This window comes from Lichenostomus cassidix, chromosome 4 (genome assembly GCF_008360975.1).
Source record: "Lichenostomus cassidix isolate B80296 chromosome 4, HeHo_3.0, whole genome shotgun sequence".
Lineage (NCBI taxonomy): Eukaryota > Metazoa > Chordata > Aves > Passeriformes > Meliphagidae > Lichenostomus > Lichenostomus cassidix.
Window position 1 is genome coordinate 107,864 of NC_139484.1, and position 25,152 is coordinate 133,015.

At 40.1% G+C, this 25,152-nt stretch overlaps 2 protein-coding genes across 5 annotated transcripts in view; one reads left to right on the forward strand and one right to left on the reverse strand.

Annotated features, from left to right (window-relative positions):
• The first annotated feature begins 750 nt into the window (after positions 1–750).
• On the forward strand, positions 751–11,451 carry ELMOD2 (ELMO domain containing 2). Its single transcript, XM_085057465.1, has 8 exons — positions 751–1,066; positions 2,226–2,254; positions 2,861–2,955; positions 3,738–3,867; positions 4,692–4,825; positions 5,390–5,458; positions 6,564–6,697; positions 7,108–11,451. The coding sequence occupies exons 1-8, from the start codon at positions 922–924 to the stop codon at positions 7,263–7,265; spliced, it is 894 nt and encodes a 297-aa protein (XP_084913591.1). The 5' UTR covers positions 751–921; the 3' UTR covers positions 7,266–11,451.
• Positions 11,452–16,897: 5,446 nt separating this feature from the next.
• The window catches only part of TBC1D9 (TBC1 domain family member 9), a 48,598-nt gene continuing 40,343 nt past the window's right edge, over positions 16,898–25,152 (reverse strand). The window contains exons 17-21 of one of the 4 annotated variants that reach the window (XM_085057467.1): positions 22,662–22,727; positions 21,303–21,389; positions 20,336–20,410; positions 20,097–20,197; positions 16,898–19,138 (exon numbers count right to left, since the gene is read on the reverse strand). In XM_085057467.1, the coding sequence (XP_084913593.1) occupies positions 18,416–19,138; positions 20,097–20,197; positions 20,336–20,410; positions 21,303–21,389; positions 22,662–22,727 (1,052 nt within the window). In that variant the 3' untranslated portion in view covers positions 16,898–18,415. Of the gene's footprint in view, positions 19,139–20,096; positions 20,201–20,335; positions 20,411–21,302; positions 21,390–22,661; positions 22,728–25,152 lie in introns of all 4 variants that reach the window. The other 3 variants (XM_085057466.1, XM_085057469.1, XM_085057468.1) reach the window with 3 other exon arrangements.

The following is a 25,152-nucleotide window of genomic DNA, read 5'->3' on the forward strand; positions in this document are numbered from 1 at the left end:
TTCAGGGCTGGGCAGGCTTCAGACCTTCCGTGATCTCAGGGCGGTCAACAAAGCTTGGGAAGAAGGATGTGCCACAGTGGACACAGTGGATGTCCCATAGCGGACACAAATAATGCAGAATTTAGGGGCCACAAGGAGATCTGGCAGAACTCCCAAGATAAAGAAGAAATTAAGACATCTCAGTAATTGTGCTGAAATTGGCTCCAAGTGAGTAATTCCGGCAGGGCAGATCCCAACCATCTCACAGAGCACCAACCCAAAAACCCACCGGCCCAAAAGGAGAGAAAGACTGAGCATGGGATTAATTAGAATGGGAAGTGAGAGAATCATTAACCAGTAGAAGGCAGAACACTAATTAGTGAGAGAACTCTGTAACTTATAGCCAAAGAACACTAACGCCTTTGTTTGCTAAAATGTACAAAGAGGGGAAAAGCTCTGATAGTTGGAGCGTTCGATCTGTGGATTATCAGGGAGCATCCAGGGTCGTGCAACTCTGAAAGAGATAATCGATGTATGTCTCCAGTGTGTAGTTATCGGCTCGCTGCACACGGGGTGACCGACCGGCCTTCGCGGGCAGCAGTGACAGCACTGCCCGGCCCGGCGGGGCAGGAGGCGGGCGGGCGCCGCGCCAAGGAGCAGGCGCGGCCGAAGCCGGCAACCGCTCCCGGGAGAGGAAAGCCTCTTCCCAGGCGGCACTTCCTGCGCGTCCCGTGCCGCGATCACTTCCAGGTCGGGATTGGCTTCCGGCGGCATTGGGGTCGGCCTGGCGCGCTCGCTGCCCGCCCTGCTCCGAGGTCCGCGCCGGCCCGGCCGCCAGGGGGCGCGGGCGGCAGCGCGTGGCGGGAGCAGCGCCCGGGCCAGGCCGGGTTGGGGCCAGGCCGGGTTGGGGCCCTGCTGGCGCGGCCCCGCCGCCCGCGGAAGATGTGGGGGCAAGTCTGGGGGTTCCTGTACAGCAAATACTTTCGGTTCTGGCTGAAGTGGATCCTGCGGCTGCTGACGGGGAAGTGCGAGCTGCAGCGCGTCCTGGGCGGCGCGGAGGCGGGCGCGCGGCGGACGCTGAGCGTAGGTAATGGAGGGGCTGGGCAGGGCCGCGACAGCCTCGGCAGCGTCGTGAGGAGCAGCAGAGTCACACACAGCAGCATTTAGCTTGCGAAACACCTCCTAAATCATCGATTCTAGCCATTAACCCAGCACCAAGCCCTCCGCTGAACCACGTCCCCAAGTGCCATATTCACACATATGTTTTAAATCCCTCAGGGAATGGTGGTGACTGAATTGCTGCCCTGGGCAGCCTGTTTAGTGCTTGACAACCCTTTCGGTGATGACATTTTCCATAATATGCAACCTGAACCTCCCCTGGCACAACCTGAGGGCGTTTCCTCTCCTGTCACTGCTTACCTGGTATAGGGGACCTACCCGCTCCTGTCCACAGCCTTCTTTCCAGTGGTTTTAGGGAGCAATCAGGTCTCCCCGAGCCTCCTGCTCTCCAGTGGCTGGAAACAAGTACCTGGTATGCATCGCCTGAATTGTGTTTGCACTCTTCCTTTCACCCCAGTTATGGTATGAGAATTCTAAATCAATGCCAGAGCTAGTTTCCTTGTCTGCTTGATAAGGCAGTTCAAGAGTCATCAAAAAGTGGATCAGAAATCATACCTTTTCCCCCAGAGACTTACCATCACTTTGAGTATATGTTTTTACTTTCTTGTTACTAAAAAAAATTCACATTGCACAGACATAAACATTTTTTTGGAAGTGTGGGAGGAAGAGTGATTTAACTTACAAGTCTGCTTGATGCAGAATTCTGATCTAAAATAGCAATTCAAGAAACTACTGAACACTTTTGTGGTTTTACAGTAGTTTGCAGAAGTGACCTTACTTCCTTATTCTGCAGTAATTATCACAAAATAATTTCTGAGAACAGGAGAACACCAATTGACATACTTGTCTCCTGACACCTTTTCAAATTTGTCTTTTTTTCTACATGTAATTGATGTTTTAAAAAATCCAAGTGTGCTTTTAGCATTGTACTGAAGAGTTATAAAAAACTTTGTGTTGATTAAGACACCCTGTTACCTGATGACCTGTTCATTTTAAGACTAATTTTTTATTACATGTATAAAAGGGATGTGAAACTTTATAATACTTACATACTGCATTTGACCTATTGTCAGTTATTTAAAACAGTTCAATTTAACTGTGATGTCTACTTTTTTTCCATATTGCAGAACATTCACTGGAATCATCAAAGAATAAGGTAAGAGATACTAGAGATGAAACTGTAATAAAACATTCTTTCACAGAGATAGATCCCAGAAAAATAACACTCTTTTTGAGAGTGGAGAACTGTAGAGGAGTAAAAGGCAGAGAGGAAAAAACTTGGAATTTTGGTTTCTATATGCTAGGGTTATTTAAGGTTTCTCAAAAATAAATGCCCAAGTCCCTTCAAATGTTTGTTTCATTGAAACCTCAGCTTCATGAGCTCCCTGTCTCCTAATTCTGAAGTATTATTTCCTTGGCTCCACTTGTTCCAGTTGCATTAGGAACAGCATGTTTCAATTCAGCATCTGAAAGCAAATGAGAACCTAGACAAAGCTAGTCTCCAGCTTTTTATTTATTCTTTTGCAACTTCTGTGTAAATATTTTTTTTACAACCTGACAGAGTTACAAATTATGCTTTTATGTGACTGCAGATATTTCATATGCTGTTTGAACCAGTGTATTGTTAGTAATTGCAATAAATTGACCCTTCTCCTCTTATAGTAAACAGTACATATGACAGATATACAGAAGCTGAGAAATAGCAATAAAGTAGATGATGTCTGTATTCCTCCTGAAATCACTTACTGTGTTAACTTCCTAGGTTTTAAGAAATGCTGTACATGTTGAAGAAGCTGAAGTGGAGAAGTGTGTCAGAGATATAATGAAAGAAAAGAAGATTGAACAGAAGGATATAGGGTATGTTCTCTCTCTGTTCTCACTTCTTAGCATGTTCTTCCAGTTGCTTAACCTGATGCAATATTTAGGCCATTCAACACAAGTATTCACAATGACATCTGAAAATAAGGTGTGGTTATGTCCTCGTCAGTTCTGGAAAACAAATTGCAAAGTTTAATTGGTGTGGATTTGGGATTACTGCATCTCTGTTTTGCAAGTCCCTTCTGTTACTCCATAGTTCTAAATAATATGATTATTGCATAGGCTGATTACAAGAGCTATCTAATTCCTTAGATATATTTGAGAGAGTATAGTGATGCCTGATTAATGTTTGCATTCATCTGCATAAGTAATTAGTGAAGGATAGGGATTAATCAAAATTTTAAAGTTTAATGAAATTTTTCTTTGAAACTGTAAAAGTTTCTGACAAAGTTTGACTTTAAGACTTACAAAAAGTTTGGGGATAGGTGGAGGTACAGGGGTCAAGATGATATTGGAGTTTTCTTGTTTCATAAGAGATTTTAGCTTTTTTTTTTGTTTTTTTTCCCCCTCCATAATTTAAGGTAATAAGAGTCTGACTGCAGGACTGGAATCAGCTAGTGATGTTTAAAGTATATAAGGTCCACGTAGCAGTGTACTTAACCAGTATGCTGCAGTGTGAAAGATACACGTAAAGCACTTCCTAATTCTGGTGTTTACATTTCATTAACATAAGAAAGGTCTTATCTGGTAATTCAAGCAAGAGTTTATGGCTAAGTAGGCCTATTTAAAAGCTTCTCTATGGTGTTTTGTTATTATTTCAGGTTTAAGACAAATCTGCATATGTCCTTGCTGCAGATATCAGGTTATAGAAAACTGTATTTGAATGTGGAAAACCTAAGGAAGGTCCCATATGATTCAGAAAATGAAGAACACGAGGAACAGTTAATTGAGGTGAAATAATTTTTTAAATACAAGTGCTGGTTTTTTTTTTTTTTCCCCTCCAAGTCCAACACTGTGAATGAACTTATTGGTAGCATTCTTACCAGCTGGTCTATTTAAAGCTCTTTTCTACTTACAACGTGCAAAGCCATTATAGAAGTGACCCATTAAAATAAAACCTCAAAGCAAAAAAAAAAGTAAACTAGAGTTACTTGCAATGGAATTATTTTGTGTGAAATCTGACATAACAACAACATGTAAGTAGCAAAATAGGTTTGTGATGGGTCACTGAAGAATCACTACTAAAAAGGTAGTTAACTTTTTGCACGTCTGACGTTGTAAACCACTAACTACTAAATTAAAAAAAAACAAAACACCAGTGTTTTCTCATTGCAGCATCCCAGTCAACGTCAAGGAAGATAGTTTGATGCTGGAAGATAAAAACTGTTTTCTTAGCACTTCTTAATTATCTCAGCTTGCTATGCATTTACATGGTAATTAAGTATTCACTGAGAATTTGTATTTCAGTTCATAGCTGTCCTGTCACAAAATGATGCATAAATGAATTTCTGAGGTGAAACAAGTCTTTATTTCTTTGGTATTCTTACAGCATCATTTTGAAGGGAAATCACCACATTTAAAGTTAAATGTAATAACTTTCATAATTGCTGAAGTGAGCCATTCAAGCAGACTCCAGATTGCCACTAAGAGAAAAGAGCAGCATGCAGGTTGTATCCTGTTCCTTGGTGAATGATTTCTAGTGTGCAGCAGCAAGTGTTCTGAATTATGTGACTTGAAATACTTGAGCAGCATAACATGGAAGCATATTTGTGCAGCTCTGGAATTTGCTGATGCCCCACGAGAATCTGAAGGCCAGAATCAGCAAGCAGTGGTGTGACATTGGCTTCCAAGGCGATGATCCCAAAACAGACTTCAGAGGAATGGGGCTGCTGGGCTTAGTGAATCTGGTGTAAGTGAAAACAAGCGTTTAATTTCTTTTGTAACTGATTTTCAATATCTGTGTATTTTCTCTAGTTAGTGCTGTTTCTAATAAAAACAGAATAGAAGCAAATAAAACCAGTATGTTCAACATTTCTAGTGGCTGCACATTGTAAACATGTGGTGTGGTTGGGTAAGGAAAACAGGTGAGAGAAGGGAGAAATTTGCCCAAGACACCTTATTTTTTTGATGCCATATGATAGAGCTGGTGGGTTTACTTAACTTGTCAAAAGATTTACAAATTCCTGAATGCAATAACTCCTACTGTAATGAAAGATAGACAAGTTTACCTTATCTTTCCTGAGCTAATTTGTGGCCTAGGTTAAACTTCATATTTGATGTTCAGATCACAATATTTTTTTATGGTATTAATTCATGCGTAATATAATTTAATTTGCTACCTTTTCCTTGGTTTTCATTTTGTGCCATTTTTCAGTTACAGAGTAGTTTCCAGCTTTAGTTTAAAGCTACAGATTTTAATGTTGAACACAGTATTGTTTTTTAGTGAACTTAAAGTCATATTTTACACTGCCAGGTATTTCAGTAAGCATTACACCAACGAAGCTCATCAGATCCTTTCTCGGTCAAATCACCCAAAGCTGGGGTAAGTCACTGTAGGATTTTTTTCTGGCTGCTTCTGTGTAAGAACTCATGTGGAGACTGCCAAATGTGTGTCCAGAAAGTAAAGAGGAAAATATATGTGGAGTTTTTTCCATTAAAGAATGAAAAAAGGGCCAGAATAGAAAGGTGTGAGAAACCAAACAGAAAACCATTTCTAGCTGGGAACTAAGTGCAGCCTTTTTTTTTTTTCAGGATGGATTTGTTGGGACAAAAATGTTGCAAAATACTGTCTTTAGTTAACAGAGGGGGCACCTTTAACATTGTAGTTAGTTTTATTTGTAATAGACTTAGATTAGATTTAGAATTCATACTTATTTTTCACCTTCTGACTGATTGTGTGTTGGGATAGTATAGATTACCTCTTAAGTCCTTCTTTTTTTCTGCTAGGTTTCTGCTCTGTATTTACAATAAATATTTACAAAAAGATGTTTTATTGTTCAACTTTAAATTTGTTTTTGAAAACTTTGCATATTTAAACATGTAACTAATTTTACAGGGAAATATACTCTCAAACCAATCAGATAAAATATGCTGATCCATCTAGCCCCCAGTTAACTTGATGACCTACCAAACACAGGAGTCCTTCATGACTTTGTAAATAACATTACCCTGTACAACTCTGTCATGGACAGGGTATCTGAGACTTTTTGCTCAAATACATAACCATATAATTGACACAAATTAATTAATTTTTACTTTTCCTTCCTCCACAAACACTTTAACTGTTGCTTAAGAATTTCTATTACGATGCTTTTTATACCATGCAACAGAAAACCAGATTCTTTCAGCTTGAACAACAGGTTGAAATAGCCATTTCATTTACACTGCAACAGTGTTTTTCGCATCCAATTTTTAATAGTCCAGCAGATACAAGGATTTCAAATGAACAAGCTGAGGTTGCCGTTGATTAGTCTTGCCATCTAAATATTACAGTAACTTTTACATGGGTGGATGCACCAGGGAATGATCTGTAGATTGGAATCAGCTCATCAATAAGTATCATAGGAAAAATTTTGACTGTAAAGCAGTTTGCCAGGGAAGCTTTAAGTCTTTGAGTCCATAAGGTAAAAGCATGATTTGTGTTGCAGATACTCCTATGCCATAGTTGGGATCAATCTGACAGAGATGGCATACAGCTTGCTCAAGAATGGTGCTTTAAAGGCTCATCTCTACAACCTGGTCTCTGGGTTGCCACAGATGGAGCACTTCCATGAGTTTTACTGTAAGTATCTGTAGCTTCTCTTGTACAGACTACTCTGGGGAGGCCACATGGAGTTTGATCTCTTGGGAGTACATTTCCAGCCTTTTCTCATTGGTCAGAGCAAGCTGTTTGTTTTCTGGATCAGGTATTGGAAATGCACCTGATGCTTAAACATTGTGCTGGAGAAGTGTACATTTAAGGATAATTTCTGTGGTTTTCTATATTTTAGAGACTCCAGTATGAAAACTCAATGTTTGCAGATTGATTTCTTTATTCTATTACAGCATCCAAAAGCTTGCTGTAGATCAGGATGGGACAGTCCTTGTTTTAAGGGGTTGAAGAGATCTAAAGGATCACTCTAAGACTGGCTAGATCAAGGCAGGGAATTGTGGGGGTAATTTTTGCAGATCTATATTGTATTTTCTTCACAGGTTATCTAGTTTATGAGTTTGACAAGTTCTGGTTTGAAGAGGAACCAGAAAGCATTATGCACTTCAACCAGTACAGAGAGAAATTCCATGAAAAAGTTAAGGGACTTCTACTGGATTGCAATGTGGTACTGACCTTACAAGATGCAAAGAAACCTTAATTCCTCTGCAGTATGTCAGGTTCTGCATCAAAAACTGAGTGATGCATTTGGATGGAAGTTTTGTGTGTTTCACCAAAAACTGTCCAACAATGGAACTTTTTTTTTTTTTTAAACATTAAAAAAAAGGAAATTAGCAAAATTCAGTTAAAAAAGCATGGACAATCAACCTCTGTTTACAGGTATTTTTATGCTATTCTCCAAAGGGCAGCTTTTTGAAAACTGAGTGAAACAAAAGCCAACCAACAATCCAACACAAAAAACAACCCACATATCTCAAGAGCCTCTGGATTGCTTACTTTCATATTTTCTTTTATACTTCTTGGTGCAGAAGCATGAAGCAGGTATTTATGCTGCATCATGTTTTCTGTGAATAGGTTTGACTGTTAATGGTCTTTTAAAAGACAGTTTAAGTTCAGCTTTTCAAATTTGAACTTAAATTCCAACTTTTTAACGCAAAAGTTGAAGTTCAGCTTTTAGTTGAAATTATTGTGATTTTAGGTTTTTTGTGCTCTTGTGTTAATGTCTTTGTAATTAAGAGGTCCTCAGAGGGGATGTATTAATTGTTTATAATTTTGGAGAAGAGGCTTAATCCATCAGCATATTGGTGTACTTAACTAGAAATTACTTCTGGATAAGGAAGTTTATCTATGGATTTGTACCAGCCAGTTCCGATACTTGGAATATGTTTAGTTTGCAAACAAATAAAAAGAACCCCATGTCATCAACATGATGATAAAATCCTCAGCCTAAAGCTACTCCTTCTAAAAGTATTCCTACTTCTGATTCTTTCTAATCTGACTTCAGATGCTGAGGATGATTGACTTGGTGTCTGTTGTCAGCCCTTTATTTTAGCAGCTAAGGGGGTATTCTTAGTGGGAGGTACAACAGATCAAGTTTAGCCCTTTTATAAAGCTTGAAGAAAAACCTTTATTGCAGCTGCAATCCTTATTTCGTAAAAATAAATTCTTAGTACAAGTCTAAAAAGATGTGTTTTCCATGGAAGGGATGCAAGTTTGATGTGTTCTTTAATCTTGCCATCCTCAGACAATCTAGTAGATAGAACTTCATGTCTGTATTGTTACTAATTATTGCTTACAGCAAATTTAAGTGGATTTGGTATGACCATCAGTTTGTTTTCTAAGACTTTCTATTAAATAAGTGCCTTCTGCTTTTTTCAATCAGTTTTTATTTTCATCCTTCTAACTAGATCACAGCCTTAGAAAGTTATTTGAGATTCTTTAACCATATACCTAAATAGCTCACAGTGGCACAAAATTTGTATGCTAATACAAGCTTTGATACTTTTTTTTTTAATCATCTCAGGTAAATTAAATTTCTAGTCAATGACTAGTGCAGAAGAGATTCCTGAAGAATATAAGCATTGAACACAATGAATAAAATCATGAGAAGGGAAAAAAAAAAGAAAAAAGAAGCAACCCCCTTTTTGTAATGCAGTGTTATTACACTACATAAGTATGAAATATAATATGTAATACTGCATTTCTTGGAGATCATCAAAAGCCACCTGGACATGGCCCTAAGCAGCTTCCTTTTAAGAGATCCTGCTTTGGGCAGGGGATTGGATTTAGTGATCCCCAGAGGTGCCTTCCCACCCCAGTCATTCTGTGAGTCTGTATTGTATAAGTAGTGACTTGCTGCACTGCATCCACCCCCATGCTCTTGATCCCTAAATGCTTGTGGGGCAGCTCCTGATCAGGGTACACAGTGTAGTACATGTGTAGGAGGTAACACAGTTCTCTTTTCATGATACGTTAGGTACACACAAGAGTCAAACAAGTTGAATGGGTACAGGGTGGGGAAGGGTTCAGTCTCACCTGGGTTGGGTTGATGCTGTTCTACCAATATTTATTAAAAAAAAAAAAAAATCACAGTGAAGGTGCTTATAGGGAGAGTATTTTTGGTAAATGCCCTGGCTTGTAAATGGAACAGCTGAACTGACCAGATTAGATACAAACTGACCATGGGAAGCCCAATTCTTTTGGTACTCCCAACTACTTGGATCCTGGAATTCTCACCACTTAAGAGCTGAGATCATGTGGAGACCATTCTGGGATTCAGAATGGTGGTGGAGCTGTTTTTCTGAGCCTTGCAGACACTGCACCCATGGAAAGTGGACACCTTCCCTGTGGCCAAGTGGTTTCTTTCTAGTCCCAGCTTCTGTTGAGTTTGTCTTCAGTAATAACTTTTGCTACTGCTTGTAGATCTCCTTTGCAAGCAACACAAGACTGACTTTTTGAATTTCAGAAGTCACCCCAATTGTTTTTGGCTGCAGCAGGAAAAGAGATGCTATCCTTTGTTTTCACCTACTGCTTGCCAGCTGGTAACCAAATTGCTTGAGCCATCTCTAAGCGCTCCCCTGAGCTGTCTGCAAGCTTTTTTTTTTTTTTTTTTTTGCAACACCTGCAAAAATAATCTACACTCTTATCTTTCACATTGAAACTTTCACTGGGCTCCTTGTTCACTGGGAGACTGACATTTAACTATTGCTGAAGCTTCTAAAGCCCAGCTATGGAGTTTCAGGATTCCTATCACATACCTGAGGTATTTTAGTGTCAAATGTAGTTCAAGCATATAATAAGATGCATCTTTGCTAGTTTTTTTTCTTCTGAAATCAGTGGGTGATCTGGAAGTAAACTGTGGCAGTATACAAGGGGAAAAAGTAAACCGAACTATGATCAGATGAATAAGACATAAGGGAATACATTAGTTTGCATGTAGTAATTCAGGTGAATGTTAATGTTAGGCCCCAGTGCACCTTCCCAGTAAACAATTAGAATTTGCATGTGGTTTTGTATGATCAACTAGCCCAGTAATTCTGTCTAGGAGTAGTAGTCTACTATATGTAGACTAATACTGGATGTCCCTGTTTGCACCAGTGGTAGGCTAATTGTACTATGGTGGTAGATAGAAAACATATGGAAAAAGGTTAAATTGTGTTTAGAGAAGGCAAGAACAAGGCTTTATGAGTCAGTGGTATTTCATGCTAACTCCTGTAGGGTGACAATCCTAAGGCTATGGAAGATTGGAAATGGAGGTAGGCCACTTGTCTGCAAGTTGATATAATCTTTAATATCAGAATTTATTGCTCACAGGTTATTGTAAGAGTCCTAAAAACTCAGTAAATTGTTATTTATTAACCATCATGTGTAAAGTACATATTATCTTAATAGAACTTCAAGTGCTGTTAGTTTTCTAACTTGCTGCCTCTTTAAAACATTCATTTATGTGAAAGCTTGTATGCAATAGTGTTTTAAGAAAAAAGAAAATTAAAACTGGAGACAACAAGGTGGTTCCCTAAATTTGTTGTTGTTCCTGTAGCAACTGTTAAATGAACTACCTCCACTTCTGTTGTTTAGTGTATACTTAAAACACAGTGCCCCTCCTTGAACAAATTAATCTGAAGTAGACGTTTACACAAGCAAATGTAAAATCTAGTCTTTCACTAAGTAAGCACATTGTTTCAGAAGTAACTAACTTGATTGGAAAGCTATTTGAAGACAGTGCTACTTAGGAAGAACAGAATGTTTGTAAACTGGTTGTGCTTCTGTCATCTGATACAGCCATGTAAAGAATAGGGCATTTTGTTCTGAAGGGCAATAGGAAAAGGGGCCAATTTAAACACCTCAGATAAATAGTTTTGGATTTGCAGTCTTCGAAAAACAAAGCAAAACAAAAATGCAAACAAAAATTAAACACACACACAGAGCCCCATTCGTTTTCCAGATTTTCCATTCTAGTTTAAATAAAATTTCACCAAAACAATTACTTAGCCTTGTTTTAGGAATTATGATGAAAAAGTTTGTGTTTAGTTAGGTGGGAGTTGAGCAGTCAGTATTCTTGACAATACTGCTAGTGATGTGTGGTGAAGATGTGACCTGTGGTTTCCTTCTCTCAATCTTGTTTGTGTTGCTGTAGTACCTTGGTGGCCCATCTTTGGGCTGATGTTTCTTGTGCCAGTCTAGATACTGTCTTTCTCTAGGGAATTAAAAGCAACCCAGCCCAAGACAGCTTGTGGGCAGTTTCTTCTTATGACACTGTGCTTAGATAGCTGCATACTAATAGGAATTCCTGTTTACCACAATATAAAAGCAATAATGTAAACTGTGATGTCTGTGTAATAGATATGTTTACAATTGTGGCAAATAAAGAACGGGTTATTCCAAAACATTGTCAATATTGGTGGTTTTGGCCTGCTAGAAAATGTAATGATTTTCAGTTCATACACCTGCACCGGGATATGAGTGAAAGCCTTATCCTACCTTCTTCATCCCCCTGTCTTCCCTACTTGCCTCCAGCTTACTTAGAGGTTCATGGTTCTTGAGCCTGTTACTCAGATGGGCTGCCATACTCTGCTGCAAGTGGCAGAGGTTTATTACTGCTGCACTTCAGTTGCTTTTAAAATCGTCATGTGAAAAGAAGCTGTCTTAAGATTTTTTAAAAAAGGAGAAGCATGCACAAAACAAAAAAAACCCCAGAACCCCCCCAAAAAATCAAAACAAAAATGCACAACACAAAAAAACCCAACCAAACTGAACCAAACTTCTCAAAAACCCCTCAACAATTATTTTGTTTGAAGGACCTGGATGTTAACTCTCAGAGGCAATGTGAGCACTTTTGTTCAGGAGAGCAAAATTCCAGGAACAAAATTTGAGAGCTGGAGAACAACTGTGGAGAAAGAAGGAGAAAACCTCATGTGTTGATTGTTTGTTGTTTTTTTTTCAAACTGTATCTTCTGGCATGCCTCCATACAAGCTATATGAAATAATTTGCATGGTTTTTTCAGTTTATTTGTATCTCTCAGGCAGCCTTTGTTTCTCCTCCTGAATTCTGGAGAACAAACACTTCTATTAATGTACTAAAGTGCCATTCCATGAGAACTACAATGTTGGAAAATGCAGTTTTCCAGCTAAATTTATGCTAACTGAACACACCTGAGCAGGGCTTCAGCATACTCAGACCTTAATTAGAATCCTAACAAGCTACAGTGGCTTGTTTTTCTGAGAATGTTCTGTGAGAAGAATGTCATGGGAAAGAATAGGGAGTCAGAAGTGTTATGAGAAAGAATAAGGGAGTCACCAGGAGGATCCCTGAATGTGTGAGAACAAACTGCAGATACGTGTGTAACTATAATTAGTAACGTGTAACAGTATATAAGTTTCTCGTGTGGTGAAATAAAATGGAGCTTACTCTATATCTCATATTGAGACTGCCATGAGTTCCCTCTCGTCGCTATGTCACTACAAGATCTCACTGGTAGCAATTTTTTATTTCCACTGAAGCACAGAACAGGCCCTGCATTAGGGCAACATCTCAGTCCTCCAAGCCCCAAACATCAGGTTGGTCAGTTATGCAAATGTGTTATTTTAGAAAATGGGATGAGCAAGCAGCTATTCAGGAAATTTAAACAGAGATACTGAGTACCACAGGAAAGGGAAGAACCAGAGCTTAACTGTCTTCTGAAGTGACATACTTTGATATATCTGCCACCATTTATCAGGAACATCTTGCACTGCAGTTAAGACTGACTAAACAGTATTTCACAGCTTGTATTCCCAGCTCTAAGTTACTCTCACATAATGATGCTGCTGCTATCAGCACGGTGCAATTTTCTATTATTAGCCATTTTTGAGTGTAGTGGTCACTACCACATTTTTGTTTTGCTATTATTTGCTGTCAGGCCAATTTCTGGTTTTGCTATTGAATAAATCAGCATTTTAAATTGTGCTGGCTTTGTCTGGGGCAGGTAATTTCCTTCCCAGGGGCTGGTGTGGGGCTGTGGTTTGGGTTTGTGCTGAACACAGGGTTGATAACAGAGAGATATTTTTGTCACTGCTGAGCAGGGCTTGCACAGAGCCAAGGCCTTTTCTGCTTTTCCTGCTGCCATGCTGGTGAGGAAGCTGGGGGTGCCTGGGAGGGTGGGAGGAGACACAGCCTGGACAGGTGACCCCAACTGACCAAAGGGACCTTCCAGACCAGGTGACATCATGCTCAGAATATAAAGAGGGGGAGGAAGGGAAGACATTTGTGGGGATGGTGTTTGTCTGCCCAAGTTCCCTGTGCTAGGGCTCTGCTCTCCTGGAGGTGCTGAACACCTGCCTGCCCATGGGAAGCAGGGAATTCATTCCTTGTTTTGCTTTGCTTGTGTGTGTAGCTTTTGCTTTCCTATTAAATTGTCTTTATCCCAACCTACAGGTTTTCAGGCTTTTACCCTTCCAATTTGCTCCCTGATCCTGCTGGTGGAGCAAGGAGAGAGTGGCTGCCTGGGGCTTGGTGGCTGCCTGGAGTTAAACCACAATGTTAGAAATCACAATTGTGGCTTGAAATACTTAATACTTGACTCAAGACTATCTTCTAGTTGAAAGAAACAGAAATAGCATAGAAGGAATGTTTTTTCCAACCAGAAGATAAGGCTCAGTAAATAGACACAGCTGCTTCACTTTCATTCTCACCATTACACCTCTGCTCACTTAAACTGGTGAGCTCTAGTCACAGACCAGCCTTCTCCCTCAGCACCAGCAGCTGACACCAGGATTTGAAGGAACACTGGAACCTCATACCCTGACCAAGCAAAAGGCCAGGATTACCATGGCATGCTCTGCTATTGGCTGAGCTGACCTACCAACTCATACACAATTCCTCTGTATTTTCTCATTTGGAACAAATGTTTTACCCTAAGCCCAGTTAGTCCATGTTTCTTACAAAAATGGGTACAACACATCAACTACTTTTTAGTGTTAATACCTAATTTTTGATAAAAGGCATTTTCTAGCTACAGTATTGTCCCGGGTTAATGATAAGACTCTCTCTTCCGAGAGCGAAGGGCCCCGACACCCCCTCCCCCACCCACAACTGAACTTCTTAGATGGAAGTGAAGAAAAAACTATTTATTTAACAAAACCACGCAGAGTGCCCTACAAGGCACAGGGGAAGGGGAAAAAAACAAGGTGAAAGGCAGTTATTTAACCTGATTAAAAAGTCCTTTTCTCAGACGCAGTCCCTCTCCTCCTCGCCCCCCACCCGGGGCCGGGTGGAGCTCCCTGGAGAGCTCTGCTGTCTTCTGGCCCTCCTGGGTCTCCGGGTGGCAAAGCAGATCGAAGAGAAGGGGTCTGAACGAGGAAAAAAAAAAAAAAGAAGAATGGAAAAAACGGGAACAGAGCTCACTCCGACCCCCGTCTAGCACGCAGTCTCTGCCGGGCGACGAATCTTCCCCCGGAGCGAGGCTTGGAGAAAATGTTTTCAAAACAACCTGCGTTTCTCTTTGCGGCTGGGTGTAGTTAAAGAGACAGGACTACACATTTTTACACATTTTTTTTTTCTTTCTTGGGCATATAAGCCAACGATAGGGGATAAAGGATTATCATATCATCAATCTAAGACAAGTATTCCTTGTCATTACTGAATTACCAAGAACTGGAGCGGACTATGCATCACAGGGATGACAGAAGTTTGCAGAGCAACAAGCACTGGGACTCACCATGGCAAGTACAACCCAGACTTGTTGAGCTGTGCTTCCTGCCTTTAACACACTAGCACAGCTTTCTCTGACCTACTACTTCTCCATTCAGCTAGGCTGTAGGTTTACAGTGCTTATGCAGCAGCTTCATTGTGTTGCTCTAAATGTTCTGATGGAATTAAAACTCTTCCTGACACTTTTTTGTCCATTACTGTATCACACCTACTGCTGATGAACCCAACTACCAGAGCTACATTATGATGCTGCAAAATTAAGGATTAGTAACAAAGGCCCTCTGCGAGGAGGGATCCAGAAGCTTGTGGAGTACCCAGGAGGTGCCAGACCGGGCTGCACAGTGTGGCTAGCACAGGTTTTTCCCATGAGAAATTTTCTTGTGTTTTATAAATAAAGATAAAGTTTGGATATTGTTGGAACAGTGTCCCAGAACTTGGGCAGTGCAGGCCTGGCCAATCAGGCCTGGGGGAAGGCTTCTGACTGACCAATCTGGGTGACTTTTGAGAACTCTATATATGTGATGAAATCAAAACAATAAAAGTCATTCTTTCTTGCCACTGAGAACTGGTGCCTTCATTACTCTGCTAGCTGCTCAACAGCGACAGCACAGCCTTCCAATCAAAGCATCATCTCTTTGCCTTACCAGCTGCTTTCAGGCTGCTCCCATTCCCTCCCACAGTTCCTTACATGCTACACCATATATCCCACACCAGCCTCCACCATCTGAATTTATAACTAAAACCTGATTTCTACTGTAACAGAAGCTCCAGCATCACTGTGTAAGAACTCATAAGGTGCTTTTCTCTTTACAGCAGTTTTGATGGCTGTTTTTCAGTAGGTTTTATAAGTCACATAATGAGCTTCTTACCTGTGTAACACAACTCATGTAACACAAACATTTGCAAGTCTCAAACACAACCCTCAGCTCTGACACCTAGAACTCAGGAGCTGTAAGATGCTACAATGAAGGAGGTAAGTGCCACAAAACTTCCAGGTGTTATCAGCACCTGGATCTGACTAAGCTGAAAGACAGACTGGAAGAAAAGCCATAGTCTACTCAAGTTTTTTAGTTTTTTCTTTTTTTCTAGTAGTGAAAGTTCTATATAAAATAGCCTATTAAAAAGCTTTATAAAATAGCAGTCCCAACTGAACTCTACAATTCACAGAACAAAGAGACTGTATCTCCAAGCACAAAAAGCACAAGACATAGGTACTTCTAAAGCCATGCTCACTTCCTGTGTAGCACATCTGCACATACAGCAAGACTTCAAAAGTACACACATTTTCCCAAAAGTTTCACACCATCATATGCTGGTCAGCTGAACTCTTGTGCAGCTTTCTGCTCACTAGCTCTCATCCGGCTACTAAAGAACAGGTCACAGCAGATCTTGTCCTCAAATAGGCAACTGCCAGGTGGTCCTGATCAGGTGAGCAGACTCATCCAAAGCTGGAGATCAGCTCACCTCGCTGCTACCTATAGCAAAGCCATTCTTAAAGAGCACCTGGCTCACACCTGGGAACTTTTCTGACATGATCAGGAAGGTAAGGAAGGCTACTAGAGCAAAACAAAAAGAAGTTGCTTTATGTAAAGTGGCTCTTGTTACACCAGAGATCCACTTGTGGATGCCTCTTCTTATTACAGGAGCCATAACAGCAAAATTATTCTTGTGAACTGTTGCATCCCCTGCCCTGCGGGCGGGGTGGGAACAAAGCTGGTGAGTCCTTCAAAGGTAAATGTTTTGGAGCTGTGCTCTGTGTGTCTCTAGGGGTGTGTGTAAGCTTGCTGATAGGCTTGAATTCCCTTTACCATAACAGACACCTAAAAGAGAAATATTTTAAGGTTCTGCAAACTTAAAAAGGTCAGTAGCCCACTTAAGGATGTTAATTTTTAGTGCTGAAGATTTCCAGGGCAGCTTATTCAGCAGCCAGATATTACAATAAAGCACCCCACACTGCCCTTGGCATCTTAAATTAAAACAAAGTCATAGTCTTTGTAATGGTGATTATGGCTTCAAATTAATGTCATTATTTGATACATGCATAAACCAATCCACAGTCACAGCACAAAGACTATAGTGCCTTTTCTTACTGTTATATGTAGACACACTAGTGTTAGTCTGTGTAATAAAACACAACCACCTCATTTTCCCTCTAGCATGACTTTAATAGTTAAAAATCAAATCTGTGCAGAGTGTACTTTATTTGTTCACATTACCTATTTGTGGTTAAAAACCACTTCATCTGACAGTTTTAAAGCATTCTTTTAAAACAAAAGAATTAAACATAGCTTGTGCTAAAAAAATCCGCAAGTTACATGGATGCAGTATTATACAGGAGTATAAAAAAAATCAACAGTATTCTACAGAAAATATTCTCAAAACAGCAAATAAAGATTAGGCATGTAGGCATGATTCTGAAACAAACAAATACAAATTAAAAAAGAGCTAACCAAAAAAAGAAAAAAATCCCGAATATCTGTATAAAAAAAGCAAGGATTCAAAGTGCAGGTGCTCCAGTTTTCATTTTAACATATTATTCAGTAAGTTGATACAGGATACTATTCATTTCATATAAAGTGACAGTGTTCTCAGTAAGATTTAAACATTCAGTTACATTATCTTGCAGATTTTTTTCATTACTACTGCTTTACACTGTAGTAAATAAAGACTTATGCAATACAGGCTTTTATTTTCTTATTCTAACAAGGATATAATAGGTTGGTGGTAAAGGTTAGTTTTAAGAACTAAGCTATACTTCTGTAGATTCAGCCTTAGAAGTAGATATATGTACTTTTTTTTTTTCAACTTTTAAAAACAGACTTCAAATTTTGAAAAGAGACTCTACCAATCTGTTCTGGGACCTGCATACACTGTTTTTGGAGCACACCAGCAAAGCTTCCAAGTCCACTGGTTAGGAATACAGCCCTGGGAAGGTCATGCTGGAGATCTTTCTTTGGCGGCCACAGCTGGGAAAGGGTTTTCTCCCTGCTGAACCCAGGGAAAGTCAAAGAGGCAGAAACCATCACATTTATCCACATTTGCCTGATGTGCCAGCTAGGGTTGGGATGCACTTCTCTCTTTTACTTGAGCATACCAGTCTCAAGCAGAGGAAGTTAGGAGCCAGGCAGGTGTCACTGAAGTGGTCTTTCATTTATTAAAAAAAAAATAAAGCATACATTCAAAGCCTCTTTGGAAAATAACTATATGAAATAAAATTATGCATCAAGGATGTTGCCTGGAACTTATTATCACCTGAGGTCCTTTTCAGGTTGACAGTGTCCCTTTAAATTTTAGGTTCTTCCCATTCTGGTAATTTTTTACCCAAGAATCAGATCTCTATATACGTCTATTTTAGAAATGCACATAAATATTGGCATTAAGTTTACATTTAGAAATCAAGAACTAATCTTTACCATTATATACTGACAGCAATATTAATAATACACACACTTCACTGACAAACATTATTTTCTGTATTTTGAATAAAATTTGCATTTGTGTAACATTTCCCACAGAAAGAGTGATTATACTTGAAGATAGTTAAGTTTGCACCCCAACATTTTCACATTTGTGAAAACAACCATGTTTTGAAAATACCAGGGCCTCTGCCAGGTACTAATAAATAGAGAATAAAAAGAAAAAATAAAAAACCTGACTACCTTTTATCCCGACATAGTAGAGATTTCATAGTCACTGGCCGAGGTTATGGGTTTACCCCTCATCCTGATGTTTTTAGCATTAGTAATCCTAGCCATCATGGACACAGGCTTGTCAAAGTACCTGACCAGTGCTGGCTCAGTCAAAAGGGAGGCTAAAAACTGTTCGAAGGTGATGGCCCAGTCCCTGTCAATGCTGGTGCTCCTGCGGAGGGCAGGGGTGTGGTTGCTTCGCACCAGGACTGTGTCCTCCCCGATGTCCTCGCAGTGCAGCTTCTCCTCCTCGTGTGAACCAGCGCTCAGCACCGAGTAGGAGGACATGGAGCTGTCATCCTTTGTGTCGTCATCGGAAATGAGCATGGAAGAACAGGCTCCATTGTCTCGGGGAGAAGAGTCTTCCAGCTTAATGTCCTCCATCTGCATGCCCAGGGTGCTGTCTGTGCAAACAGCCTCCTCCTCGCCAGCCACCAGGCTGCCCTGGAACGCCTTGTGCTGCTCCAGGGGGTACTGCTGGTGCTCCTTCTTCTGGAACAGCTCATTCTGAATGGCTTTGCTGCAGTTGTTGCTGCCGTCTGTGTCGCCGGATGGCTGTGTGCTGAAGAGCTTCCCAACCTCACCGATCTCCAGCAGCAAGCTGGTCACGGCAGCCGTGGCATGGTACAGATCCTGCTCATTGGGGTCTTCGCTGAACATGTTGTACATGGTCTTGCATAGCTCAATGAACTGCCCCTAAACACAGCAGGAAGAAACATTAACAAGAGCAGGAAAAAGTCATGCTGACATCTATCAAATCAGTTTTAAAAGTTTGGGATTGAGGGATGATACAAGAGTTTATGTGAGCACAGGGAAATTGGAAATAACCCGGGTGCAGTCTAGGAAGCATTTTCTATGACTGCCATTAAGACGTGTTGCGTCTGGGTATTTAGAATAAATTGACCTGCAACAAAGTTATTTAGAATAAATTGTTGGATGTTTTGTCCAACATATCACAAGTGTAATTCTCTGCAGCCACAGGAGGGCAACAGAGGGTGAGCAGTGAGACACTTCACATTCGCTTTGGTGGATTTTCTTGTAGGAATGATGCTAAGTGTAACTAAGGGTTTGCTAAAAGTGATCAGAAGTAATGAAAAATGAAACAAGACCTAAAGCACTCTTGAGCTGACAGGGCTAACTTAGCTGGATATAAGTCTTTTGAAATTCAAAACAGATGAATTAAATAGGAAGGAGATTTGCTCATGGCTACTTGAAGTAAGAATCATTGTTCTACAGGGAATAAACCTTCCCTGTGTGCTCTGGAGGAAACAGCTGTTCCAATGGGTTTCCTTCTCCTTAGCAGCTGTGGATCTAAGGTGAATGAGACTTGCAGTACCAATTACAAAACATAAAATACTTCTTTCAGGTTATGCTTATTAGACATTAAGAGCTGGCTGGTGATAGTCAATGTCATATCACCCTTCGTCTAGAGATCAAAGTAATATGTTCTCATTCCTGTAAGAGTGTATTTCATTTTTGGGATTTTTTTGGGAGCTGAATGCCAGTAAACAATGAGCTTTGCAATCAGCCGACTGCTGCTCTGGTAAAGAAATATATGCTCAAAATAAAACCATTGTTCAGTATTAATGCAGAGACTTTATACATATGTGAAATAAGTTTAAAGTTAATGAAAATTAAGTGTCAGCAGAAGTACCTGATTCAGCTTGGGCAAGTCCTTTGTGTTTTTTCCTTTGGATTTATTCTCTTGACTCCACATTCTCAGGTAATTTCGATTCTCTTGTGAACTCTTCTTTCCTACTGCCAACAAATTACCCAGAGTTGGAGGAAAAAGTCCATGAAGAAACTTTAAATGAATACCCTTTTTTCCCATTTTCAAAAGGAGCATCTTTACACAAAAGGGAGATGTAACTCACACGGAGACACCAAGCATACCTTTGTCTGTTTTCAGACTCACTGTAACAAACCCATCATCTACTCCGTGTTTGTTCCTGCTGTCTAGGCCAACAACTACGAAGTGGAGGGGCAGGGGGAGAGAGAGATCAGTGTGGGTTTAGATACAGACATTGTTTTCACATGTACAGTGCAATATAACAAAATGTTTCCAAACTGCAAAAAATGCCGAGTAAAAATTATAGGAATGAGCAATGATTTTTGCTTATTCTTAAACCTGCCAACAAATTCCATTTGATTTATAATATCACTACAGAGGCTGAGACCATCTCAGATTTTGTTTCTGTTGTACAATGATTAACCTGTGCTAACACAACACAACTTCTAGCACCATATAGGTTTGGTGATTACACTAGTTTTACACTACACTTTTGCATCTCAGGCAGCACTTAAAATTGCAATTTCTAGTCTATTGACTCTTATCTGTATTTTCAAACAACTTTCCTCCTACTTACAACCTGAAGGATATTTTTCTTGAATCAGAGAGAACCGTCACATCAAATATCAGAAAGAGACAGGCATTAAGGCAGCAGTGATGAGATGCTGGCTCTCGTTAGGACATATAAAGATCTCAAACCTCTGAACTACATTTTGATATATCTTTTGCTCTCTGTTTTTTAGAATGTTTTAGGTTCTGATCCAAATACATCTTGAAAGCCAATCTATTTATTCTTGTTCTCCACAAAATTACTTATACAACAACACTACATCTACAATAATGATGGCATTATTCTGAGAGTACTTCTGCAATGCACAATTCAGGGGAGCCCTTAGTGGACATGCCCACACCTCTAAAGGTATCAACACATATACAGATGCTTCATACTTCTTCTTACAGCAAATACTTTGCTTACAAAGTGTAATCCAATTAAGAAGCAGTTCCCTAAAAAGACATGTTGGTTGAAATGCATCACCTCATCTTGTTATGCCCAAGACAAAAGATGCCTACCATGTGTACAGTCTGGTGTGATGTCCTCAAAAAAGTACTGAGTAGCTTCAAAAGCTGAGTCTGGCTCTTCTTGCTCAGGGGACGGATCTAAGCAACACAGTAAAATTCTTCCATTAAAAATTCCCCCCTTTAATTAAAAACTGAAAGATGTTTCCACTGACACATTTAGAATGTTGATTTCCAGAAGTATGAGGGTGTGATGGGCTAGGAATCATCCTTTTTAACTCACAGGAGATGAACAGCTGGAGCTGAATTGTCTCCTTCCTTCGCAACACCCAATACTGTCTCACAAGGAGCTGTTTGCTTTCAGATGCTGGCTTACCTATCTTCCCATGTCTACCTCCATTACTTTCTTCTGTGAAGCTCAGTGTGTCCTAAGCAGGGTGTAAACTCTTTCCTAGCTGGAAACAGTCTGTCATCATTTGGTAGGAGCTTACCAGTCCCAAATATGGAGAAGCTGCATTCTTAAAAACAGATCTTTTCTGTAATAGTTGTTTTGTTTTTTTTTTATTTGAAGTACTTTTTAAAGTATTTAAAGCATTTTTCCCCAGTTAAATTAGTGAATCACTCAGACCTACTACCTCCAAGCAAAGCCAGCTGAGAGCAATCAGGGATGCATGTTCAAAGCACATAAAGGTGAATGTCCTCTCAAAGCTTTTAGATATGTTTACCAGAGCATGTAAATGTGCACAAGAATTAAGCTACCCAAGCAGTTAAAACGCCCCTAAATTACAGGTTCATTGAGGACAGCAGCAGGTTCTTCACAGCATGTGTGTGACAAGCCAGAGAGAATACAGTTCCAGTACAGCATTTTCAAAACTGTTTTGAGGTGTTTTCATCCACTCTCAACCCTTAACTACCTATCTCACTTAGCTGAGACTAGGTTTGCACAGCTCCCTGGAAAACACATCTATGAAACGACCTGGAGCTTCCCTCTGCAAACAGTTGTGTCAGCCCAGAGGGAAAACTAAGAAGAAAGCCTGGGGACAGAAGTGAGGGGCCAGGACATGCAGGAACATTTCAAACTAGCTTAATTTTCAAACTCCTAAACAGAGTGCATTATGGTAACAAATGCTGAAGAACACTGGATTTATGCCTGGGGGATATCACCAACCCCAGCATAACAGGCAAGACACATTTATATGCTTGTGGAGGGAGCAATTGAGGGCTGTGAGGGTGCCTTCAGAATTTCCAAACTTCTGTCTGGTTATAGCAGAAGCTCCTTTATTTTACTGCTGCATAAACAGCTACAATAGTTCCCACAAATTAATTTTTAATAGGGAAAGCCCATCATAAACAACTGTGCTCCACATTCCTGTTCTCAGCGAAACAAGAGCTATTTTAATATCACTTACTTACCAGGCAAAACATGCATTTTATACAGTAGCTTCAGCTTCTCTGTAAGATCTCCATGGCATGCTGCACCTAAACAGCATTACATGCAGTACATTACTACCTAGCATTTCATGCCATATTATTTATTATTGATGCAGTATTTTGGTTTAGAAGCTGCTTCATTCACTCTGGGAAATTTTGTAACCTTTAACAGCTCGAGATCATAAGGCAATCACTTGACTTCTAAGATCATATGGTCTGCACTACAAATAGCAGGAGAGAACAGACAAATTTACCCTGAATTTCATACTTCAATCTTGAGTCCTTCATTAAATGCCTATTTCATAACACTCAAACCATGGCATTATCACTCAGAAAGGCCTCCAGCTGGAATTTAACAGGACCTTTCTGTGTGGACTTCAAACTTTCTGATCTGAGGATCCAGTAACAACATCACATGTCTCAGAGCAGTAAGACATTTACAAAAAAAAAAAACAGAAATTCAAGTAAACAGCATTTATCACAGCTTAGCTGTGGGTTAACTGATGTTCAGGCAATACTTTCTAGTGATTTTTCCACATCACCCCCTATTCCTTTCTGGACTACACTACAATTAGCTGTATGAAACCGAAGAGGTCTATTGAAGACCTCCCTTCCAATTAATTAAATGGATAGTAGTTAAAGTAATGAAATAACCAATAATAAGACTTTTTCATATATCTCACTTGTTGTGACATGCCATTCATAAACAAATTAATTAACCTTCAATAATTAGGTTGTGCAGAGATTTATTTTACCTTATAGGTGACTGTGTTAACTTACCTCTGCTATGCAAACTACAAAGTGTGGTGTGGCAAGTACTAACAATCACAGTCTCTTGTAATGCTTAACACTCCAATAAATACAGATGTTAGGCCAAAGAATTGAGTACATTTACATTAGCCATTTTACTTTCAACATGGTCCTTTTTAAGCACAAAACCTCGTTATATTCCTATCTGGTGTATCACACCATGTAGATAATGCTTTCCCTTCTGGCGAAGGCAAAATGCAATAACCAAAGCATGGAATGGGCTGCACTTCTCCATCCTCCACCAACAGGGAACTGCAGGGAAGCAGTCACCAAAATAGGATTCAGGGCACAGAGTGGCATGTGTAGGCTTGTTCCTCTCTCTCTGTACCCAGATGTGAAGAGAACTGAAAAAGCTCATTAGCTACTATTTTAGATCAATCTTTGCGTGCTTCCTAATGCTAGGCCCTTTTCCTTTTTGCTCAAAATTACGAAGAGCATTGCCAGCAGGTCAGGGGAAGGTGATCCTTCCCTGAAAGGCTTGGAGAAGTGGTGAGGTTAACACTCTGCTTTTTGAATATCCTCCTGCATTCTGTGGTTGAAAAAAACTTGTTTACAAAAGAGAATATACACTCAGGTACTCCTTGCAAAACAGAGTTTTCATGGTGCTGACTTCAGCAGGAGGCTGCAATGAGTGCTGCAGTCAGCACCAGCCACTGGGGAAGTGGGAGAGCTGCATGCTCTGAGAAAGAGTATTGCAAAAACATGATGGGAGGCAGAAGGCCACTTTGAATCTGTGCAGGAACCTCGGTGGCTTACTAGGATATGCAGTCAACTGTCATACTATAATCCAGTGTACCACAGAGGTGCAGGGAAGCTTTGTCATGAGTGAATAACCCAAACAGCTCCTAACCAAGGCTGAAAACCTTTTCTGAGCAGCACAACTCATTGGGTAAACTAATCAAGATTACTCCTTTATTTGGACTATATTATTGTAAAAGGGCACAGAGAAAACATGAGGAATATACCAGGTTGTTCCATCTTTGCTCAGCTGAGGTCCTAGAGGCACCTGAACTAGGAGGTTCTTGAGCTATTTGTCATAGGGACAATGAAAAGGAAATGGAATTATTAAAAGTCCTGGGGCATGGTGAAATATACTCAAACAGATCCTTTGTTCTTTTGTTGACTGTGTTGTCCTTCCTACTATTCATGTGCTTCTTAAACAAAACAAGGAGTCAGCAGGGTTGACTTTTTTTTTAGGGGAAAAATAAAAGGTTTCAAATTACCCCATATTTGGCTTAGTTTCTGAAAAATGTGAGTTTGCAGAATGGGCATTTTTGATTGCTTTGCCCATTGAGGATTTTAGTTTAGTCATGTTGGGTTATAGCCACATTTGTGCATTTTACATTCCTTTCTGCTCACAGTGCCCAACACTGGCCCTTGTTCTTATTACTCATTATTGGTTCCAAAACACACTGTCTCAGTCACTAACTGGTTGATTGTTATCAGCAGCATGCTGTAAACAATAAGAGTAGTTAATTTCTGGGTCCTCAAAAGCCATTGGGTGTTACCCAGCAAACGGTACCTCAAATACAAATCGCTGCATCGCAGGAAGCACTGGGATTTTTTGGGTGGTGTGAAGGGGAGGTGTGCAGCAAATTTTACTGTCACAGCTATTTTGCACTTACAAGAGAACAGATGCTACCACTGCTATACAGAGGTTTTA

Coding starts and splice junctions, on each gene's coding strand:
- ELMOD2 (XM_085057465.1), top strand. CDS start 922: ATGTGGGGGCAAGTCTGGGGGTTCCTGTACAGCAAATACTTTCGGTTC. Junction 1,067..2,225: donor GCGGCGGACGCTGAGCGTAG/GTAATGGAGGGG, acceptor TCCATATTGCAG/AACATTCACTGGAATCATCA. Junction 2,956..3,737: donor ATTGAACAGAAGGATATAGG/GTATGTTCTCTC, acceptor TTATTATTTCAG/GTTTAAGACAAATCTGCATA.